General features: G+C 49.6%; 1 protein-coding gene across 1 annotated transcript in view; it reads left to right on the plus strand.

Moving 5' to 3' along the window:
* PCP4L1 (Purkinje cell protein 4 like 1) overlaps nucleotides 1-9,653 on the plus strand; it is a 49,396-nt gene extending 39,743 nt beyond the window's left edge. The window contains exons 2-3 of the mRNA XM_029581749.1: nucleotides 2,125-2,182; nucleotides 6,942-9,653. Coding sequence (XP_029437609.1) covers nucleotides 2,125-2,182; nucleotides 6,942-7,084 — 201 coding nt within the window. The 3' untranslated portion in view covers nucleotides 7,085-9,653. The remainder of the gene's footprint in view (nucleotides 1-2,124; nucleotides 2,183-6,941) is intronic.
* Nucleotides 9,654-17,912: the final 8,259 nt, after the last annotated feature.

Consider the following 17,912-nt stretch of genomic DNA (forward strand, 5'->3'; position numbering starts at 1 on the left):
CCTGGATGATAAGAGCACATCTGCACTCTTGCACCTTTGTTACACAGGAGTGTCAGGGACCCTTGTCTCCATGCATGATATATGCACGTTTGCACACTTGTGTTTGTGTTGCACAGAAGTGATGTGGCACTCTTCCACACCTGGATGATAGGAGCACATTTGTACATTCGTGCCTGTGTCACACAGGAGTGCTAGGGATGCTTTCCTCCGTGTATGATGCGAGCAGCTTTGCCAGCTTCCATCGTACGCCTTATCTTCATCCTCTGCTCGGGTATAAAGCCTCTTTTCATTTGTCGAAAAAGTCTCTGCCATGGATTGCACCCCCACCTTCCCTTTCCTTTCATCTCTCCCCCTCGCTAACAACAGGATGGAGAGGGCTGGGATGGATTTTGATAGCACAGCTCTGGAAAAGCTTTTACACCGAACAAAAGAGCCTTCTGCTGAGACAGCGTCTTCCATTCTTCCCTCTCGTGTGGGCGACAGCTGTTTCAAACTCCTGGATGGCAATCCTTGACCTGACTCGAGACGTGCCGAGGCCTTTCCGGGAGCCCAGAGCCGGCCATCCATGTCACCTCCAACGCCTGTCTGCAGCGCAGTGGGTCCAGAGAGGGGTCAAGTGTGTTGAGTTTAGCACCCCCTAAACATTTTGAAAAGTTGGAACCTGTGTTGCAAATTGCAAAGCCTAAGACTATTGCAGGATGGCAAGTCGTCTTAAAGGGCCGGCATCCTATATAGGTACATAACCGTTGAATCGTAGACTTATAGGGATGAATGGGACCCCAAAGGATCCCCTGCCTCCGGGCATGGCCTGCAGTACCTAAAGCCTTCTCTCACCCACGTGTGGCCAACCTGCTCTTAAAACCTCCCCTGACGGAGATCTCCTTCCAGTGCCTGATCACTCTCTCCACAGCTAGAAAAGCCCCGCTGGGGTTTAATCCCATCGCTTCTGCTCCTGCCCCAGTGGAGACTGGGCACATCCTCACTGGAACCAGTGACGGGCTGCCAGTATCTTAGCCAGAAGCTCTCGCCAGCTTTGATCCCCTCTCTGGGTTGTCCCCAGGTTTATTTATTTAATTGCCTTTCTCTGTTGCCCATCCTATGGAAAGGCTGTAGGCAGGTATATAAGAGTAACATCTAAAAAAAAAAAATCCATAATAATCTTACAACTGCGGTATAAAATAAATGCAGTCCATAATACCCCTCCCATAATGTGATAAGGGGCTCCCAGAATTCCTCTTCAATAAAGCAATAACTGTACCACCGCCCTCCCCACTAATGTTTGTGAAGGCTGCTCTCCAGTCTGGGGAGGGGGAGAGGGGAGGGCGATGTGAGGGGTGTGCCAGTAGAGGGAAAGAGCTGAGGTGAGGAGTGTGGTATGCCGAGGGAGGAGAGGAGCATGCCTGGGAGGGCTAGGAGAAGGGTGAGCTGGGGATAGGGGAGGAGAGTTTATTTATGTATGTATGTTTATTTAAGCATTCTTATATAGCGAGTTTCGTTGGGAACCTCACCTCAGTTTACAGGTAACTTAATGCAGCAAGAGGCTTTACATTGAACAGGTAACAAAATGTAGCAACATGATAAGGGATAAAATGGAACAGAACAAAATTAACTATGTAGAGGGTGTGTATATATTACAGACAAGGGGGGGAGGCCCAAATAAACTGGGCAGACATGAAAGAGTGGCAAACTCCTGGAAGAGGGGAAATACAGGGGGGAAAACATGTTCGGGAAATTCACTGCGACCTGAGGGGGAGGAAGACATTAAGGGGTAAGGGAAACGTTACTGGGGGGGGGGGGGGGGGTATTTATAGAGAGGTGGCAAAAAGTTTAATATTCCCCTTGATCTTAAACATGAAGTTACTACCCTTTCAGTTACTGCTGGGTGCACCTGTCTGCAGAAGCTATGGCTGTGTTTCTCCTCGCTCTGGACAGTTCTCTGGTGCGAGATTAACAGCAAAGTAAACCTGGCTGGAATCTCTATAGATTTTATTTTGATTTTAGCCCATTTACAATGTCTCTCACTGTCCGAATTTTGCACTCAGGACACCTTGCCTTCCTCCTCCTCCCCCTCCCATCATCCCAGCGCCTGCCATGCTAATCACCACTTTCTCTATTTGTTTCCAGCTCCGCGCAAACAATGGCTCTCCCTCGCAGAACCCAGCACCCGGCAGCCAGGAAAAAGGTGAGCGCAGAGGGGCGGGTTTTACAAGTGCTGCGGCCTGGACTCGTTTCCAAAGCTGCCTGAGCACCCTGCCCCTGCTGAGGAGACAGGCCTTATCCTCCACTTTCTCATATGGGGGCTGTGTAAATGTTTCAGAGACTTTCCGGGGTCTGAGAGAATTCCTGCAAAACCCCCCTTATAAAGACCAGCACCAGCATCTTCCTGTGTGAGGACCAGGGCTGCAGATCACAGGCACCGGGCGCAGGGGACATTTTTTATTATTAATAGTAACTCAGCGTCGTACTGCAGCCTTCCACTGTAACAGGAACTTTAAAGGTTTATCTTGGTCACACAAGTGCAGCCAGCTCTGGTGCGGATGGATGAGCAGCACATTTCTGGCTCACCTGCCGTATTCCGAAAGGGGAAAGAAACCATAACCTCCTTACTGAACGGAAGCTGGAGAAGGTTAAGTGTGTGTGTTGGGGGGAGGAGGGACTAGCAAGATCTGCATAAGGCAGGGGCCTAGTTATAGGGTGGTGGTGGTGGGGGGGGGGGGGGGGATGTGTGTCCTCACATATGGCTCAGGACCCCTCCCCTAGCAGCAGGGTCCTGGCACATCTGAGTCAGCCCATTACAGGTGTAGTGGTTAGAGGGCCTGGAGGCACTGGAAACACTGCCAGTGTATGATCCCCTTCGTCTTTAAGAGGGCTAACTTGAACAGGGAAACGCTCTCTAAGAGGGGTCAGTGGCAGAGCTGGGATTAGAATGGAGGCGGATGGAGAGAGGTTGAGGGTCATGCAGGCAGTGAGTGGCCGACTTCCTACTGCTGTATCCACTGACGCACACAACTGCATTTTCAAAGGATTTAGGCTCCTGACTGTGGGAGACGATGGGGCCAGCTTGGTTGCTCGGTGCGAGTGCTGCATGATGCCATACAGAGGGTCCCCAGTTCAAGTCCAGTTCAGGTCAGCTAGGGCTAGGCATGCTACAAAGACGGGAAGGAGGAGGGAACAGCTCCCCCCCTGCCTCTTTTCCCTCCTCCTTCCCCAGCATCTGTCCCCTGTTTCTTTTCTTCTGGTCTTTTCAATCAGTATTTTTGCAATATTTTTTTTCATATTTAGCTTGGAAAGAAAAGTGTGCGTTTTTAATCCCGGCCACACCCCCTGTGCGGGGACCAGATTTCCAATCAGCCACAGCAGGCACAAAGGATGCCAGGTCCTCTGGAGGGTGCCACCCTCCAGTCACCAGGAGCCATGCTGCGGAAATGCCATGTGCTGTAAATCCTGCCCTGCGCCTGCATTTGACAATCTAATACTTCTCCTTGCCCGAGTCCCTGCCTCCGCTGGTCATGCTCTGGTGGCGCTGTTTACAGCGTGCGTGTCTGCAGAGGGTGGACAGTTATTAATTTCATGTCTGGTCCTCTGTGTCCTGTGCCTACAGTGTGGATTGGAGAGAGAGAGAGAGTCTGTGTGTGGGGAAGGGAGAGCCTGTCTCTGCTGCTGGCTGTAATCCATTTACAGGGTCACATACGGGCCGATACAGAAAAGTGCGCTCCGGGTTTGGATGCGCATTTTCGACGCGCTAGCTTTACCCCTTATACAGTAAGGGGTAATAGCGCGTCGAAAATGCGCGGCCAACCCCCCCCCCCCCCGAAACTAATAGCTCCCGCAACGTGCAAATGCATGTTGATGAGCCTATTAGACATTCCCGTGCCATACAGAAAGCAAATTGTGCAGCAAAGCCGCACATTTACTTTCAGAAATTAACGCCTGCCCAAAAGCAGGTGCTAATTTCGGCCGGCACTGGGGAAGTGTACAGAAAAGCAGAAAAACTGCTTTTCTGTACACCCTCCGACTTAATATCATAGCGATATTAAGTCGGAGGCCCCAAAAATAAAAAAAAATTTTAAATTAAAAAAAAAAAAAAAGTAAAACCCGCGGCCCGCGGGTCAGAAGACGGACGCTCAATTATACTGGCATCCGTTTTCCGAACCCGTGGCTGTCAGCGGGTTTGAGAACCGACGCCGGCAAAATTGAGCGTCGGCTGTCAAACCCGCTGACAGCCGCCGCTCCTGTCAAAAAGGAGGCGCTAGGTTCGCACTAGTGTCCCTAGCGCCTCTTTTTACTGCGGGCCCTCATTTAAATACTGGATCACGCGCCCAGGAGAGTGGCCTGGGCCCGCGTTGGGAGAGCCGGCGCGCGCCTCCAAGCGCCGGCTCTCCCGCGGGTTTTACCGTATCGGCCCGATAGTAAATGATGGCAGATAAAGACCAACAAACAGAGCCATCCAGTCTGCCCAGATATCTGAGACTCTTCTCTTTGCTTATCTTCCTCCCACCTTGGAGAGATGAACCCACGGAGCCTCATTGCCCAAATCAGCATCAGCTCCCCTAGCCATGTCGCCCACCCAGCCCTTCAATCTCGCTCCTACTGCTGCTCTCTTTAACTGCCTCAGGCCTGTCCCTCTGTCATTCCTTCCTCCTGTTACCCCGAACCACCATGCCCTGGCTCTTTCTCAAGCATTTCCACGTTCTGCCATGACCGTCGCTTGCAAGCCGGTCCGGGCATCAACCACTCTCCCAGCCAAAGAAAAAGTATCATCTGGTACATTCCCCTCCCTGCAGCTTCGTATTCCTAAACTCCCCCCTCCAAGAAAGAATTCATCTTTCCCCAGCACCCCGAAAGCAGTCAAACATTTGAAGGTCTCCACCGGGTCACTCCCTTTAGTAGCAGACGCTAAGCCTTCTCAGCCTTTCTTTGTGTGGTTTGTCATGCGTTTTATTCCTGTTTGGGGTCACTTGTTGTCATCGGGCTTCCCTGTGGCACATAGGGTCTGGGGAGGACACGCAGGAAACGGGGTGGGTGGGACTTCAGAGGGAATAGGAGTGGGATTTAAAGTCCGAAGTAACGAATGTCTTGGCACAAAGGTGGGCATTTTACTCTCTCTGTCCACCTGCCACAGATTGTTCAGCCCGGAGAAGAGAAGGGCGGACCCAGGGGTGCTAATAATGGACTGAGACAAACCCTGTGCAAATGCTGACGAGCCCCTTTCACAGACTGCGGAAACCCCCTTGCTCCGACCTGATTGGCTGAGCCACACCCATTTTTCTTCAGGCATTCTCATGCAAAGCATAGCAAGAACGGCTTACGGGGGGAGATTGTGTCAGTCTGTCTGTCAGTGACCTCCTATCACAGTGGGAGGCGGGTTGCTGGGCCTTGCTCGGACCTGGGAGTGTGGTGGGCTGGTGGCAGTTACTGCCAGGCCTACAAAGACGCCACTCCCACCCCGGTATCCTCTTATTTGCATTGTCACATTCTGTTTTGAAACCAGCACCGTGGCTTCTCCTCTCTCCCCTGTGAGTTTGGACCGGAAACATCCAGTTTTGCCCATTTGTGCTTATAATAACCACATTTCCGCTCCTTCCGTTAAAGATTTTTTTGGTTTTTCATTTTAACATCTGCCACACTCATGGAATGAGCTTCATCGCTAGGCTCTTCCACCGCTTAACTGCACGCAGCTGAACCCTGGAGCAGATGGCAGAAAGAGGGACCGTTTTGGGATGGATCATGCAATTATCTAATTAGCTGAAGGGATTCTCATCCCAAGGCAGGTTCCAGCTTGGAATCATCCATTAACCAACCCCGGAGGAAGCTGCTGATGGAGAGCTATCAGTTCTCTCTCTCTTGTGCAGGGAAGCACCTTCAGTTTTGCTAAGAACGTGCCTTGGTTTTCCACCGTATCGTGCTGTAAGTTTCCATTCCTCCAGTGTATGTCCAGGGAGAAGAGCAAAGGGGGTGCAGGGACTTTAGACCATTCTCTTGCTTTCTCTTTTTAGTATAATAACAAAGTAAATGTTGGCAGATAAAGACCAAAATGGCTCATCCAGTCTTCCCAGTTGAGATTTGTGCACTGTGGGTAGATTCGAATATGAGTTTCAACATGCTACCAAACATCAACGCCCTCTCCCAACATCTTTTGCCTGATGTCTCAACCCTTTTCCTACCACTGCCCTCCATATCTGCCCCTAGCATGCTCAAAATCTGTAATGGTGATGACCCTTAGCACCTCCGCTATTTCAGGTCTTGCTATCTTCAACTTTGTTTCTTCCTTCTGCTAACATCCTGACTCCTTTCTATGTTAAGATCCAGCCTCCCCATGCTTACCAAAGTTTAGATTTTATCCATGGTTCCTCCTTGCAGTTCACCCAAGTCTTCTTGGAAGCCCTTCACCAAATCTCTTGCAAAAGTGCCAATATGCTGACTCTCAACTGGATGATCCAGTAATGATGTGGAAAATGATATGTAAAAGGCTGATGCCATTGAAGTCTATGGCAGTGAATGTTGTGGGGAAGAGATATTTAAGAGGGAGACACCATTGAAGTCTATGGAGGTGAATGATGTGGGGAGGAGATATTTAAGAGGGTGACACCATCAAAGCCTATGGAAATTAATAACATGGGGAAGAGATATTTAAGAGGATGATGCCATTGAAGTACATGGAAATGAATGATATGGAGAAGACATATTTAAGAGGGTGATGCTATTGAAATATATGGAGGTGAATGACATGGGGAAGAGATATTTAAGAAGGTGATGCCACTGAAGTCTATGGAAGTGAACTACATGGCTGGGAGGATGTTATCCTCATGGGAGGAAAGTTGCATGCATGCCTTTCTGCAGTAGCTGCCTCTCATTTCCCCAGTGGATGGCCGATATACCCCTTGAGCCTTATTTGGGTCCAGAGAGTGATCGGTTTCCCTGACCCTCTGTTTCTTGTGCAGGGAAAGCGATCGACACGGTGAAGGCAGAAGCCGAAGAGGAGATCGACATTGACCTCAACGCGCCCGAGACGGAGAAAGCTGCGCTTGCCATCCAGAACAAGTTCCGCCGCTTCCAGAAACGGAAACAGGATCCCAGCCCTTGAGTGCATGCACCCTCTCTCCTCCACGCCCGATTCCGCCCCAGCACCTCTCTCTTCCTTCATTTCCTCCCTTCTACAGTGGGTTTAAGGTTAAAATATTGAGTTTTACAAGATGTAAACTGTGCATCACGTATTGGATCTATGGGACCTCTGCATCTAGAGCACTTTTTTTTTTCTGGAGATCGTTGCCCAGGAAAGCTTCCATCTGAGTCTGGAATATCTTCTGAATCTGTTCATATCTGGGTCCCTGAAGTCTCTCCTCGTGTGGTACAGATACTCAATGCTTGATTATTTGCACTGTGATAGCACCGCGTGGTGATGTCATACTCACAAAGCCATGGAGGAGTGATGATGTCATAGGTAGAAATAATTTTAAGACCCTCCCCAGTCAACCTCCATCCCCCGTCCATTCGACTCAAAAGCATCAATAACAGCCAGTCCAAAGCCAGGAAATACCAACACGTTTCCAATTGGTTGTAAAGACTTTATTAAGCAAAGCTACCTGTGGTAAGAGCCCATGGCACGATGAGCTCCATAAAGAAACAGGAAGGATCCCTGACAGCATCCAGCCGCCAGGAACAGTGCCCCCGACCCGTGAAAAGGCCAGAGAGGAGGGGCAGGGCAATTCCTGAAGAAAATGGCACCCCAGGCAAGGGATGCTTTCGGGGCTTCCCTTCCCTTTTTGGGCTTGAATGTTCACAGACTGACTCAAAAGGGTAGCATGCCCTTCCCCCCCCCCCCCCCCCGCGAGGGTCGCCCTGCTTGCCCAGCCCTTGTGACAGCCCTGTGGGCAGGCGGGGACAATAAAGAGCGATATGGTAACTTCTGAGGGGAGACAGAGGGACAGGCAAGGGTGAAGTAAGGGCAGTAAACACCGATACAGCCACTGCTGAGGAGAGGAAGGGTCAAGAGAAGCAGAGACAGGGAAAAGAAGAGAGGAGTTGTAGGCCGGCCGAATCATCTGACAGCACAGGTCGTGCAGGCCATCCCGGTTCAGTTCTGGACGAGGCCCCTGGAGCCCTGGCCCTCACTCTGTGATGCTTGTTAGTATCACTGCACTGGACATTGAAGGGAAGTCTCTCATTAAGGAGACCAGAAAGCCCCAAAGTAATGTTAAGCTTAGGGAGACCACCCCGCTCTCCTACATTTCTCTTTCTTTAAATCTCCTCCCAGGGTATTCTGGGAAATGTATTTCTGTACTTCTGAATGAGAAATGCTTAACTACATATCCCAGAAAGCCAGGGAGGATGGATAGAACAGGACTGAACTAAACTGGCCTTCAAAACCTGGAATTAAATAGCCATGACTGGATGGCTGTGCTGGTACCCCATTACATCTGTACATTTGCAGTTTCAGTAAGAACAACAGTGGGTATGTGGGGGGAGGGGAGAGGAGTATAAAACCAGACCTGGATTAGCCTGTTGTTCGTGACCCAGTATCTATCATACAGCCACCAGATGCATTCAACACAAGAATGGCACTCCCAGCTGTGCGTGGCTCCTGAGGCTGCACTTTCACCCCCCTCTTCTCCCAGTGAACTGAAAATCAGCACCCCCTGGAAATCCAGCATTCTAACCTTTCACAAGATAAATAAAAGAGAGAAATAAGAACCCAAAGCAGTGCCTCGGTAATGAACGTGATCAGCGCTATTAAAGCATGAAACCTTAATTATCTCGTCAGTGGCGAGGTCCTTGCACGGAGGTAATAACTGTAATTTGTTTTGTTAATTAGGGGGTTGGCTGGGTGGAGGGAGATGGTGGGTGTGGAGCAACAGAGAAAGCTGTCCTTAACCTCAGTGACTCATGCCTTCATTATTGGGTTTGTTAGCTGTTGTTAATCTGGAGGTCCAGGAAAGGGACCAGGGTTCCAATCCCACTGCTGACACCAACATAGACCATAAACTATTTGGGGCAGGGCCCCTTAGAATGATCCACAAAAGAGCAAAGGAGGGAGGAGCATGCAATATTGCCTGTGCTTGTATTGTTCAACAAGCACAGGCAATACTGTGGAGCTGCCAACGTTAGGAATCCCAAGTCAGCTAGGACAGGTTTTCCAGTCCTGGTTTTTGCCCCATTGCATGCAATGGAGATATAATTTGTACTTTTCTTATGGAAAGTAGAACTACGGCTTCCTGCATGCAATGGAGCAAAAAGCAGGACTAGGTCAGGCAATCCTGTATAACTGGATGAGGTGGCAGCCCTAAATAGACCTCGATGTAAATTATGAGGAATTTTTCTGGGATAATGCAAAATGCCGAAACTTTTGTGGTGACAGTGCTTTTGAAGGATAGACTATCCACTTAACTGCTGGGCCTCTGAAAGAGAACAAATGTTTGTCCTGGGAAGGGAGGTGAGATGGCCTTAGGGTCGTAAGAGCAGGGCTTGCTCTCTGTGGGGAGGGCGCCACCTTGTGGCCACCTGACTTCCAGTTTGCACACAGTTCAGGCACCTTTGTCCAATCTATTGGATATTTCAAACCCCTAGTTGCTGTGCATTCATGCAGCTCGCATAGGCTGTCAGAATTCAATTTCCTGAAAAAAAAAAAAAAGTACAAAACCCGATATCTAGCAAAACCAAATCTCTCATTCCCCTCACCTCCAACCTAGATCAATATAGAAGGCCGAGCCTGTTGTCTCAGAGTTTTTTAAATCCCAGTAGGGAGAGGAGGTTTGCAAAGGAACGGGACTATTGTGGGGGCCATGGAGAGGCAGTCTGAGGAGAAGCACATTTTGAAAAGCCACTAGGAAGCTGATTGCCCCCCCATTCTGCCCCGATCCCCAGCCAGACGCCTTCCCTCTTCACTTGTAAACATGGCTGATTCTGTATAGTTACAGCTACATTTCCAGGCTCCCACGAGTCCAATATATGCACACGTATTTTTCTGTGTATTTTTTATCTGAAAAGCTCGAAGTCTGCGGGGGTCACTGAAGGAAAGAATGTTCTCATGAGAGGGGTGACTGATTATGACTGCCCTGGGTAGGGATCGTGCCCGTCATTTTAACATGCTAATAGACAATCAAGAAAGCATGGGGATAAGCAGATGGGATCCCTAGTGGTGAAAAAGTGAGTGCTGGGGGTGGGGGGGAGCCAGAGATCTGCTGGGGTCTATGGCACTGCACTAGGAAGGAGTGTGGCAGACTAGAGGGGATTTATCCAGTCTTACCTTGTGTTTTAGGCCTCTGCAAGTTTATGGAATTTCCTAGGCCCCCCTCAATATCAGAATGCATTATTGTGGGGTTATAGGGAGTCCGTTAGGCTTCTGCTGATTGACTAGATCGGTGGTACTCGCTCCCAGCCCTCAGGGGCTGCAAACAGGCATGGTTTCAGGACATCACTAATGAATATGCATGAGAACAATTTGCATGCGCACTGCCTCAATAGTATGCAAATCTGTGTGGTTAAGGCAGCTAGTGTAGCTGGGTTTAAAAAAAGTTTGGATATGTTCCTGGAGGAGAAGTCCATAAACTGCTATTAATCATTAGGAAATAGCCACTGCTTGTTGCTGGCATTACTAGCATGGGATCTGTTTAATGTTTGGGTACATGCCAGGTTCTTGTGGCCTGGATTGGCCACTGTTGGAAACAGGATGCTGGGCTTCATGGACCCTTGGTCTGACCCAGTATGGCATGTTCTTATGTAAATCTCTCTCAGGATAGAGTTGGGTACGTCTCATCTCAAAAATGTATAATGTTGAGATTTTGAAACGCATTCCTTTTTATCTCTTGTTTAAACAGCTCGCTGAATAGATCTAGAGAACTTTTTGCATTAACTCAGAGTTTAACTTCCAAGCCCAGCCAGAGAAGGACCTGAGGCTTCAGTGGCTAAGTGTGAGGGTTTTTTGTTTTTCAAGAGATAAGATTTTGACCCTTTGGAAAGATTTGTTGGACAATAAAATACCAGTCCTCATTTTCAGCTGAAGCAGCAGCAGGAGGGTGTTTCCCTATTTACCCGTGCAGGAGCCCACCTTAAATTTCTTAAGGAGTGTATGCTCTATGGGCGGGATCCTGCAGGGCAGGTGGAGCTCAGAGGGCATAACCAGAGACTGAGGAATAAGAGCTGGGATCCAGGTGGGGATAATCAGACAAGGCCCAGGTCTCCAGGAGGAAGACAGCTCCTGTAACATAACTCTGTCCAAACACGGAGCTGAGACGAGGATGAACTGTGAATACTGAGGGAAGCAGTACTGAACTGTATGTAAAGAGAGTACCCAGTTCTGAAGGGAAGACAATCTACTGTTGTGCATGTGTGAAGCTGTAATAAAGTTATACTGTTTTAAGCAAGGCAAGAATCAGACTAGTTTGTCTCCTGGCCTGTGGGAATCACCGCTTGTTCCCACAAGAAGGACTGCACCAGAAGGTTATGACAGGTGGTGCTCTACCGAACCTGGTTTTGGTCGGTTTATGGTTAAGTTTGCAGAGCTAACTGGACTTTTGATCAGCGTTGACATTTCTGAGACCCCCACCTCGTGTACCCTGGACCCCTGCTCATCTTGGTTTTGAAAACTGGCCAGCCCACACATAAGCAGACTGGTGGGGAAGACTGTGAATCTTTCACTGCAACATGGTTTTGTTCCCGACTCCTTAAAGGAGGCACTGGTAAATCTTTTGCCGAAAAAAGCTAGTTTTGATCCCAGGCTGCTGGTCAGCTTTAGTCCCGTGTCTAATTTGCCTTACCTTGCCAGAACTGGGAGAAAGAAATACTAATGCAATTGTTCCAGTTCTTGGAGAATGATAATGCCTTGGAGAAGTGCCAGTCAGGGTTTGACCTGGTCCCATCACAGAGACTTCCTTTGGTGGCTCTTGTGGATTCACTTCACAAACGTCTGGATAAGGGTGGTGCTGGTCCCGATGGATCCGGCTGTGACATTTGATACAGGAGACCCGTGTAATCCTAAGGTCGTGGCTTCGGACGGTCGATACTGTGGACAGGAGCCTCTAGTGATTTGTGTCACTATTGGAGAATAGGAAGCAGAGAGTGGTGCTGGAGAATTATTCCTCAGCCATTCGAGGTTCCCTGTGCTGCTCCTCAGGGTTCCCCGTCTCCTCTTTCCTTATTTAATCTTTCTCTTCCCCCCTCAGCAAAATTTGAATGGAAGTGGGGCATGGAATTTATGTGTCGTGTGGATGATATTCAGCTCTGTGTTCCATGGGTAGAGACAGAGAGAAGGCCTTGGATCTTTTACGTTGTTAGCCAGCAGTGGCTGCTGACCGGATGTTCAGGCATGATCTTAGGTTAAGCCCCAGTAAATCTGAATTGCTCTGGTTGAGGAGATCTCCTCTCCTTAGGGCCCCAGTTGTTAAGACAGGGCCGGTGCTTCCATTAGGAAAACTAGGCAGTCACCTAGAGCATCAACATTTTGGGGGGTGGCAAACTCTCACCAGCAAGAAGACAAAAGGGGTGCTGTGCTACTGCAGTGCTCTCTTGTGTGGGCCTTCTGTGGCATCCCCTGCTTAGATTGCGAACGAAAGAATCGTGTGGCTCGCCGTCTAATGGCCACGCTTCCCTGGGAAAGTACTTTACCCACTCGGAATCTTTTACGTCGGCTTCCAGTCCCATTCCAGAACTTTCTCTCTTTAATCGTTAAAATCCACGCGTAATTTGTGTCCAGCATACGTGAGAGCCTGAGCCTTTATAAGCCCTTGAGGGACATGAGATCCTCTCACGAGACCTTGCCGGCGGTGTTACCTTCACCCAAGGAAGCCTGGCTGCAGTCTGCTGATAAAAGGACTCTCGGCGTGGCTGGTCCTGAATCCTGGAACGCGCTCCCTAAAGAAGGCTGGGCCTTTAGAAAATCAGTAAAATCTGTTCTAGTTCAAACTACTCTTAGCCAATTTGGGATCAAGCTGCTGGGTTCATGGGGCAATCTGAATCTGTGATTGTTCATTTAGGCAGGCTATTTTATCTGGCAGATGTTGGACAGGATCTTTGTGGTCGTTACTAGCTGTTTTATATTGATTAAAAAGTTGATATGCTCTGGTATATATTCTAGTCTTATAATATTTTGTGTTTTTATGTGCTGACCCATTATGGTTAGATTGTAACTTGCCTTCAACGTAAAGCGAATCATGGTGGGAGATCAATCCAAATACACAGAACACTGTGAGTCGGTTCCAGTCGGTGTCCCACACTGGCTCATTATCGAGTTCTTCTGGTTAAGTGACCCTGTCAGTATGTTCATGGCCTTGCTAGAAAATCCCTTTGAAAAATAATTTAAGATCTGCTTTAAATATGGCTGCTGGTGAACCAATGAGCTTCCTTCAGTTTGTAGCCACACCTCTCCTCTTGCATTCTGGGATATGACTTCCTATTTGTTGAGCAGCCAGTATGGGCAGAAAGAGAGAGAGATGTAGGGATAGGACAGATCAGAAAAAAGAAAGAAAAATAACCCTCTAAAAGTGAGAGAAAAAGAAGAAAACATAAAACATCTTCTGGGACTGAAGAAAGACATTTTAAGAACCATTTTGGTTTTCTCTCGTTTTAGTTGTTCTTCTCCATGCGTTCGTTTCATTGATCAAGAATTGGAGAACTCTCTTGTCATTAAGTGACGTGGGAGTACTAGAGCTGGGCTGGGCTCATGGTGTCATAAGAACCGCCCTATTGGGTCGGACCAAGGCTCCATCAAGCCCCGTATCCTGTGAAAGATGAATATGCCTCACACCCTTCAGGAGGTCATGTTTCCTTGGCATTTTTCCAGTGCAAATATAGATCATTGCATATTCACTGGGGGATATCCATTAAGGGGTGGTGGTGGTAGTGATGAGGGGCAGCAATTGAAATTACTCACTTTTCCAAATCTGAGCTCAAGACGAGTAACAAATTCAGGTAAAGTTGGTAGGTTCCTGCCCCAGAGGGCTTACAATCTTGTTCTGGGTGAGGCAGTGGAAGGGTAAGTGATTGGCACAAGGTGCGTCAGTGGGACAAGCAGGATTTGAACCTCGGCTTCCTAGGTCCTCACCCACTGCTCTAACCGCCAGATGACTTATTCACTCTGCTAGAGCTTCAGCATTCAGGACTGTGAACATTCACCTCCCTCCCTCCACACCCCAGAGATCTACCCTTCCTCTCCCCCCTTCCTCGTGTTTTGTGCCCCCTCCTCTCTCCCCCCGGCCCCCCTTGTAATCTGAGATTCTGTTGATGACTCTCAACTCCAGGAGGCCACCTTGAGGGGAGGGCAGGAGGTTCCAGAGATATCGGCTGGGGGGGGGGGGGGGGTGTGTGTGTGAGAGGAATGGGGGTTGGGGATTGGACACCTTTAGCGCTTTGGGTGTTATTGAGCCCATCAGCCCAGTCGCTACCCTGGTGACTCTTTTAGCATGTTTAAATAATAAAAATATTGGAAATAAAAGACCTCATCATGTTGCCTTATTTCTACCCCGAACGGAAGGAGAGGGGCCTCTGGTTGGAACCGGCCAATTCATCTTGCACCGCACTGCGTACACAGATGGCCCTCATCTTATTGTCAGGCCGATACAGTACGCGATTGGATGCTCGTTTTCGACACACTAGCTTTACCCCTTATTCAGTAAGGGGTAATAGCGCATCAAAAACGTGCGTCCAACCCCCCTGAACCTAATAGCGCCCGCAACATGCAAATGCATGTCAAACCCGCTGACAGCCGCCTCTTTTTGCCACGGGCCCTCATTTGAATACAGAATTGCGCGCACAGGAGAGCGGCTCTCCCGTGACTTTTACTGTATCGGCCCACGTATGAGGTATAAACACAGGCGCTCGCCGAATACTCAGGCCGATACAGTAAAGTGCGGAAAACGGGCACTCAGTGTTGGCCTGGGCTTTTCTGAGGCGGTGATGGTCCGTGGCCGTCCCAGGAATGGGCTGGCGCATTCACACCTGGGTGCAGGAGGAGCGCCAGCCTCCCGAACCGAATCGCACCAGGCGGTGCCGCAATGGATCTTGATTGGCTTTGCTGCTACTTTGAAACCCAGGGTGGGCCGCAGTGTTGAAAGTTGTAGCCGTTGTGGTCCCTTCTGAGTCTCAACAGCTTGTCTTCACCTTTCAATAAATGTCAAGCGAGCAGGCTGAAATGGTGTGGAAATTACCTTTTCCATCCATTGAAGGGCAGTGGGATTTTCTACCAGAGGTTTCAGTAATAAAAAACAAAACAAAATTCATTTTGTAACAAGAAGAGGAGCCTGCAGGGCTAGGGAGAAGTGGAGGCCCCGGTTCCTTGCGGATATCCTGAAACCCAGACTAGCAATGGTGTCCCCAGGACAGGTTGGGAAGAGGAACTCCTCCTCCATGCTAATATCTGTCTGTTTTTTGTCATGCAGGCAGGTTTTTTATTCTGAGCTCCAAACCATCCCCAAGTCTGACGAACAGGACACAGAACACCAACAATGCTTTATTTCTTTATTTGACCTTTTTTTTTTTTTTAAGAAATGCGATGAATCAGATGCAAAGCACTATCCAGCACTTGCAGGCGGAGCAAGGTTTGGCCCGGGGGGGAGCCCGAGTGCGGGCTGGGAGGAGGAAGAGGAGGGGCCTGGCCAGGGCTGCAAACAGAGAGGAGGAAGTGCAGCGCTGGCCATGGCAGCAGGATTAATCTTCAGGCAGGTAAGAGCCTGGGGCAGAGGCGAGGGATCCCTCGCAAAACAGAAGAGGTCGGGAAGGTGAGCGGATAAGCCCCTTCCCCACCCCCCACCGGGAGGCACAGGCTGGGCTTTGCCACAGTGCATCTGTGGACACAGTTTCTGCCTTTCGTGACATTTCAAAGCAGATTACATCCAGGTACTGTAGGCATGTGCCTGTCTCCCAGTTACAATTTAACTTTATATCAGGGGAAGGTGGAGTGACTTGCCTTGGGTTAGGATCTGAACCCCTGCTTCCCAGGTTCACAGCTCTAACCACGACTTTCCAGGGAAATCGGAGGCATGCATGCACTGAGAGTACTATCGGGACTGACTCAAGTCATCCGGCCCCCTAACTCGCATGCTACTGCCCTGGCACCTGAAGAGACATCGTCGTAGGCTGGCTGGTTAGAATACTGAGTAATACTACCATGAATGTCTCTTATGATATAAGAGGTGTTGGCTCGCCGTACCTGCTGCTGGGCAAAGCTCTGTGCTTTTTTATTTGTATGTATTTATTTTTTTTTATCTCAACCGTTCTGAGAGGGCCGTTGAGAAATGCTGGTCCCAGGTTCTTTAAAAAAAAATGTAACCAACCTGTTATAAAGTGGGAGCTCCTGGGCAAACAAAACTAATTATCCCTTGCAGTCCTCATGAGTCTGGCTAATTATCAGCCTGGGTACAGCGGTCCCAGCAGCCCGTGGAAAGTGCAGCGCATATAAAGATGCCCAGGTTAGCTGGGAAACCTGCCCTCTCTCCCCCCCAACCCCTTATGAACTAAAACCAGGACTACAATTCCATGCATGCACTGGGGCAAAATCAGAATTTAGGTGAGCCTGGCATGGAGGTAGGTGGAAACCCTGGCCTTGATCCACACGGAGAATGTGCTTTCCCGCAGGAGAACGGACAAGGTCTGGCTGGGTGAGGAAGGGGAACTTGGAAATTGCAGGTGCGTGAGAGGCGCAGCAGCAGCCGTCGATGGCCTGCTTGAACGATTGGGGCCGACATCCCTGACAACTTGACCTCCAAGTCGCCATCATTTCCGCGGGACTCTCTGTCCTTTGAGCCCTGCATTTCTGCTGGAGCTGAGACTCCAACTAACACATCCGAGTCTCCGGCAAAACCTGAAACTCATCGAGCAGGGTGGGGAACATAAGAAATTGCCATACTGGGTCAGACCAAGGGTCCATCAAGCCCAGCATCCTGTTTCCAACAGGATGCTGGGCATGAAGGCCGGGGGGGGAGGGTCCCTCTTGGTTTTGGGTGGAATGGGTGAGGCCGGTGGGCAGGATGGAGGAGGAGGCGAATGATCTGTAATTCTGTGACGGTGCTGGCTCACTGTGACTCAGCTTGTAACAGAAATATGTTGTCAGACTTCCTTCCCCCGCCGCGCCTGCCACTAGACCTGCAAAGATTGTGCTGCATAGGGATGGACGAAACTGGCCAGAAGCAGCTCCCTCGCTGTACAGCACGTGCCAGCCTTGGAAAGCTCTCGCTGGGGAGATTATACGGGGGAGAGGGGGCGTTATCTCTCATCTCCAACTCAAAGGCTCGGAGGCCCGGGGATTCCACAGCTCTTGGGAGGGGGAAAGCGGGAAACAGCTCAAGGTTTAGCCTAATAAGAGGGAGATTAGGCCTCGTCAAGGAGCATTTGGGAATGCCTCACCCCTTCAAGGTAAACGGCTGATGCCAAATATCTACGAACCATACATTGCTGTCCCATCCTGGTGCTGGGCTGGCTGGATCCGGAGACAGTGAATTGCTTTGTGCTTTTCCTGGGTGCATCGTGTCATTCACACGCAGTTCCATCTCCAGCTCAGGGAGAACGAGGCATTGCAGGGTACACGAGGCCCATGGCTTACTTCTCAAGACAACCGAATAGGACATCTCTGTCCTGTCAGCGTACCTGTGTGTGTGTGTGTGTGTTTGTCAGGAGGCAGGCAGTACCAGCAGTAACCACATGGTGTCAGTAGAGGCTGTGCTAACTGGAAGCAGACACGAGGTGTGAGCACAGCAGATTATTATTATTATTATTATTTGAATAGGGCAGCTGCAGTACCAATAGTGACCACGTGGAATCACTAATACGGATTAATCAGAGTTTGCAATAACCAGTGGTGGCCACAGGGTGTCGGTGTGAGCACCGTGAAGCAGGGACTCGGGTGCGCCTAGTAGCGCTAATGAAATGTTAAGCAGTGATGCTGTAACGGATTAATTAGAGGCTGTAGTACCAGCAGCAGCCATGAG

This window comes from Rhinatrema bivittatum, chromosome 16 (genome assembly GCF_901001135.1).
Source record: "Rhinatrema bivittatum chromosome 16, aRhiBiv1.1, whole genome shotgun sequence".
In the NCBI taxonomy this organism is placed as follows: Eukaryota; Metazoa; Chordata; class Amphibia; order Gymnophiona; family Rhinatrematidae; genus Rhinatrema; species Rhinatrema bivittatum.